Source organism: Acanthisitta chloris, unplaced genomic scaffold (assembly GCF_000695815.1).
Source record: "Acanthisitta chloris isolate BGI_N310 unplaced genomic scaffold, ASM69581v1 scaffold4929, whole genome shotgun sequence".
NCBI lineage: Eukaryota > Metazoa > Chordata > Aves > Passeriformes > Acanthisittidae > Acanthisitta > Acanthisitta chloris.
This window is the reverse complement of record NW_008691908.1, coordinates 87,670-93,669: the sequence shown is the minus strand read 5'-3', so window position 1 is coordinate 93,669 and position 6,000 is coordinate 87,670. Positions and strand designations below refer to the sequence as shown.

Here is a 6,000-nt window from a genome sequence, read left to right as displayed (position 1 = left end):
AAGAGTCATGGTCAAACAGTCCAGAGCTCTGGCTGACACTCTCATGTGGTGGTGTACACCGTCAATCTGCACCAGCTGGCAATGTGACCCTTTGCTTTTTCTTTTGTTCCAACACATTCAAACTCTAAATAACCTTTTTGATAGGATGTGTCCCTGTCCAATATATGGATTTCCCACACATTGTTGAAATCATAATGGTCACAAATAAACACACACAACCTCCACAAGTGCCTGCTGCTCGGCCAGCAAGGCGATACGTGAACACTTTAAGAGCCAGTTTAAAGAAACCCAGTGCATAATCCCAACTGGGGGAGAGGGTATTTGAAAAACACAACAAAGCTTTATAGGGCACCTTTGTTCAACTTGCTCAGTGTTAAGAAAATTCAAATGAGAGCTTTGCTGCCCAGCTGGAGCACAGAATTCTCTCTTCTGCCTCTAGTCCCTGTGTGTACGTTGACGGTTGGAGCAATCTATGTGCCCAGAGGAATTCAGAATGCCTCACAGTCACAAGTACTTATGATATTCTTATTCAGAAGCAATCAAGGATGAGGAAATGAATTGCATTGGATTGTGCTGAACCACAGTTCAGGCAAACAGTTACAGAAGTAGACCAGTCTGCATATGTCGAAAAACAAGCACATAAAAGGACAAGCACATCAAAACCTGGACAAAGTCATTAATCCTTGTAGCATGCACACCTTCCAAGGAATCAATGACACACATTCATTTTAAAAAGTTAGGCTGCTACTTGATTTATTTACCAGGCCATTCTTATCCCTTCTGAGAACGGTTTAACATTGACAGCACCTGCAATGTCCTAGTGTGTTTTTTTGTTGGTAACTCTTCCAGCCAAATCACTCCACTTAGTGGTCTCAAGTGTGGGGAAACCACCCTAAACACACTGCAAGTCACTGTGTCAGCAGCATTGGCTGGGGGGAGAGCTACTCAACCTCCTTGGAAGTCAGAGACATGTTATGGTGAGCTGGGCAGGCAAACAGGCTGCTGCTTTGAGCACTTGCAACACTTGCTGGACAACATGAGATAGAGATATTTAGCAGGATCCTTCTTGGAAGGCAGGTTTGTGATTGCACTAGTAGGTCTGGCTCTTTGTGCTTGCACTCTTTCTGTTTGCTTAAGTACTGGAGTATCTGTTTCTCTACTTCATCCCCTCCTCCTGGATAAAGAGATGTCCCATTGCGAGGACAAACAAGCAAACAAAAGTGCCACACCAGTATATTTTCAGATTCACCCCTAGAGTCATCCATTTCTGAACCCACACCAAATTGGTGCCTTCAATGACGTCCTCAGCCAAAATAATAAAATACACTACAGCTCTTAATGACGAAAGCAGAAGCCCTAGCAAGTATGATACATTGCCTGCCCTATTTCTCCACCTTGTTTCTGAACTCCTTAAGCATTCTTACCTGTGTAAATGAATCTTCCAGGCGTTCCCTTGCAAAACTGCTTAGACTTGTAGGACAATGTGACTTCTACAACCCCTGGGATATGTCGGGGAGGCGTCTGTACACGGATGGCATGCGGGGTAATCAGCTAGAGAAAACATGGAGAAGGGAGAAGAAAGAGGAAAAAAAAAGCACTATTAGATGCTGAACACTTCTTTAATAACACTTTTCTCTCAGATCACAGTAAACAAGCTTTGAAACATGTAATTAACCTGTCAATGTTTGAATACAATCTTGATGTAACCCACACAAAAGCCAGTGACTACAATATTTACAAGCATTCTCTTCCTCAGCAGTAACAACATTATTTCTGTTTTCATACACGGTAGGCACTTGCTTCCTAGTACAAGCATTAGGCCTGGTTTAATGCAATAACTTTAGCTTACAGCAGCAGGATGCCTACATTTGCTCAGGTGAACACTGAGGTCATGACAGTGGCCAGCAAATCTGATTGATAAATGACACACAGTTGCACATGTGAGCATAGCACAGCACAAACCCAGGCTTTTAAATCCTCCAGCCCCCAGCTGATATCCATACACTGGAAAATCACCATGTGCTGCTGTTTTAATTTTCTATTCATTTTGTGGAGGTGTAACTGATTACCGTAGAAATGCAAAGTTTGGCTGCTGAAGGATGCTGGAGATTTCCTTGCAAATGATCAGAGCACTCAAAACTGATGCACCAAGTAAATCACCTAACCATCACTTCCACTCTGCCTGCACTGCAAGGACTGACACACATCTGAGGGGGCTTCTGCAAGTATGAATTTATACAGAAATAAGTAGACAACCTTAACTTTCTTGCTATTGGGGCTGGGAATCCTAATCCTCTTGATGCAAAAGTTGAGGTGGATCAGTGCTGCAATTTCTAGGCTCTAGGTCATTTTTGCTTTTTCTGGACTAGATTTAAATGCAGTCCCTGAAAATAATAGTAAAGCCATTGAGGAGTTTACTAATTCATGGCAGGTTAACTCAAATCTTGGCTGCACTCAGAAACTGCAGCATTGTCCTCCCCATCACCAACATGTCCTCTTCCCACTCATAAGTCTCCCTCAGACAAAAACAGTAAAAAGAGGCACATAGAAAAGGTGACGTAATTGTGTCCAGCAATCAAGATACAGCTCTGGCACACAGATAATCCTACTCTGACTGTGGCACATTAAGACACCTCTAGAGAGGCAAGACAAAAAGTAAGGCAAATCCATGGATACCCCCATGCAGACAGTCAACTGCTCTTGGTTGAATCATGTCCTGGATTAAGGAATAAATTCCTGTTGTTGGGGTTTTGTTAAATAAAAAGCCAATTCTATTATTACTTTCACTAAGAACCAAACATTTCAACATTGTAGTAAGGTCCTACCAAAAAATAGACTTATAACCAGCTCTTTGTTTAGGGCACAGGACTGAAAAAAAGCACAAGAGGAGAGCAATATCTGTCTGAGAACCATCTGTGCTATGGAGGGAAATGGAATGCACAGTAGGAAGCTTTCCATATTTAAAATAAGAAACTTAATATTAATCAAATTGAACATTAAAACCAAAACTATCAGCATCAAATGCTCCTAAAGTTGTTCAGATCCACAGAAGTCAGAAGCCACATGTCATTTTAGAGATTATCATGTAGGGATTGATGTCTTCTCCTTTGTGAGCTCCAAAGAACATGTTTTCAGGCTCTGGTTTGAAATCATGTGATTTAGAAATTTTTTTTTCTAAAAGTAACTTGCCTTTGTTTAAAAAAAATATTTACTCTGATCAATTGGGTAAAAGAAAAATTAAAATTAACAAAGCAAAAGCAAAAACAAACCTCAAACTTCCAAGGAATGCTTTGACTTACACTGAGTTGTCTTAATAGTTGAGCTGACCAAAGCCTAAAAGTCCAGGTCAATTCTCCATGCCCTCAGCAGTTAGAAGAGGTAGAAAGCACTACCAACTAGCAATTGATTTCCTGTGTTTTAGACACCTCTCACATGGGGATGAGCCACTCCCTGGAAGCATCTACCTTTCTCCAGTGAACCAAGATGACAAGTTTAGATTAAATGTTTAACTCCAGACAGCCAAACATAACTGAGATAAATCCCATCCTCAAGTGGTTCTAGTTAACTGGGTGAACTGGCAAGATGAGAAAAGTTTTATGACATTTTTTAGGGAGAAAATACTTGTAAAATCAGCCAAGGATTTTAATAGTAAAGGTTAACATGCTCATCTTACTACATCAGCACGAGCCTTGTATCCCCCATTTTGGCATGAGCTATACAGGCAGCTTCTGGTTGTATCTTTGAATTTCCCAGCATTTGCTGGTCTGTCACCACTTTAATGTTCTTTAAACATAATTTGTGGCATTTTCCAATACTCATCTTCCTTGGTTCCCAAGAAATGTCTGACCTATTTATGGTCCATTGTTGCAGAGAGCTGGGGAGAGTTAAGCAAGTTTCCTGGTTTGTTCTCCACAAACAGTTTGGTTTTCCTTTGTGCTCTGAAGTAAATAAGTTTAACTGTGTTTAAAACCACAAATATACAATAATGTCGCCCACACATTCCCAAAGGATGAACATTATGTCTGAAGTCCTATGGTTTAAGATGCTCAGGATGTATTTTATTCCTCTCTTCTCTAGAGCTAAAGCTTGGGAGGTATAGCAGGAGAAACCATGTGCCTTTTCCTCTTGCATTTGTCATTGACCACTGTCACTGTAAGGAATATAATGCTAAGCTAGGAGGACCTTTGATTCTGGGTCAGCCTTCAGTTCTCATGCACACAGAGGGGAACTGGCCAGCTTGGTTACATACCAGGAGTTCCCTATATTGCTGTCATATCAAGAAATTTTCTTTATGGGACAAGCAATGTTCCTTTGCACACCAAAACCCACCTTGGGTCTCGAACTCTGATTCCCTGGTGCTGCCAGGATCTGCACTATGGACTGGGACCAGATTTCCAAATTGCCCTGACTGCTTTTCAATCCAAGTGACCCAATTGGTGCTGCACAGGTCTCGGCACTCCAGGCCAAACTGTGGCAATAGCAAATCTGACCCTGACTTCAATAACTCCAGGATTATGGGATGCTTTCCTCTCTACACTGTCAGCCTGTGGCCTGACACTGGGAGCCCACTCCACCTTTCCTTAGTATATTTTCTCCTCTCACACTGACCTGTACCTTCTGCAAGGACCAGTCTTTCTCATATTTGCATGTAAAGCATCTGGAAGAGGTGAGCTATTAGCATCCAGGGACATTAAAAGTAAAGACACCACTTCTGGAACCCTCTGAGCCCCAAACAGTGGGAGACTTGGTAGAATGTTTTGGGGAAACATCACAACGTGCTCATCCTACTGTTTTTAAAGACATCTGTCTTTGCCCACCACCAAATACAGGATACTGAGCTAGATGAACCTTCGTGTGTGACCCAGCATGGCCAGTTGTACATTCTAACCTCAGCTGAAATACAGGATACTGAGCTAGATGAACCTCCGTGTGTGACTCAGCATGGCCAGCTGTACATTCTAACCTCAGCTGGGAACTCTTGGTGGATTAATAGACATCAAAACAACTGTAGCAATGACATGCCAAGAATGAAAAATTTGTAAATGTCAATTATGTACATTTCTGGATACATTTTTAAATGGAAATATTGATCAAGGCATTAACCTCTGATTTGGACATGAACCCACCAGTCAAAATCCCAGATCCAGCTTCCTCCTCTATTCCAGTGCTTAGCAAATTGAGAAATGGAGCTGGACATAAAACTAGTAACTGGATCCTTTCTCCCAAAGGATTTTTCAAGCGAATTGGTCTGATACTTGGCAACTGCATTAGCTGCTTGGTATAAACTCTTCCATGTCAGCTGGAACACGCAGTGGGTTGCACTAGAACCTGAGTTGGAGACCTTCAGAATGGTGGGAGGTGCATGTCCTTCAAACCCAAAAGACATTTGGGTTAAATGTGTACAACAAGCCTCTTTCTGTGGTTTGCTAATATATTCTAGACATTTTTGCGTGACACAGCATCATTTCACACTCTTCAGAGTGCCAGGTTACTTTCTTTTTTTAAAAGTGACATTTCATAAGGAGATGTCATTAATCTGAGTCACTAGTTTATTTTTGCATGCTTGAGCTCTGGTTTGTGGTTAGGGAAATGGTGACAATCAGTCATAAATTTAATTTTGACTCTGTGTGAAGAGGACCATTAGGACAGGAATGAAGAAAAATCCCACCAACTGAAGGTAATGACAGCTTTCAGCAAGAACAGAACCCTTAAGGTACCTATATTTTAACAAACGACCGATGACTTTGCATGCCTCAATTCTGGGCATCCAGATGCTGCTTAATAAGCCTTGGTTTGCAAAAAGAGGGTGCCTACCCATTTTTTAAAAGTGAGTCAGAGCTCCAAAATAAGCACTTAAAAACAGAGACTTCCAAAATCAATAATAAACATAAAAAGCAAAATAAAAAAACTGTCACAGAATTTGATTCAGCAGCAGTAAAAAAGAAAACCCTTCAAAAAACCACAGCAAACCACCAAACCAAAAAATCATCCTCTGTTTTT

At 41.3% G+C, this 6,000-nt stretch overlaps 1 protein-coding gene across 1 annotated transcript in view; it reads right to left on the bottom strand.

Moving 5' to 3' along the window:
• The window catches only part of EBF1 (early B-cell factor 1), a 101,165-nt gene that overhangs the window by 61,337 nt on the left and 33,828 nt on the right, over positions 1–6,000 (bottom strand). The window contains exon 4 of the mRNA XM_009082415.1: positions 1,425–1,551. Coding sequence (XP_009080663.1) covers positions 1,425–1,551 — 127 coding nt within the window. The remainder of the gene's footprint in view (positions 1–1,424; positions 1,552–6,000) is intronic.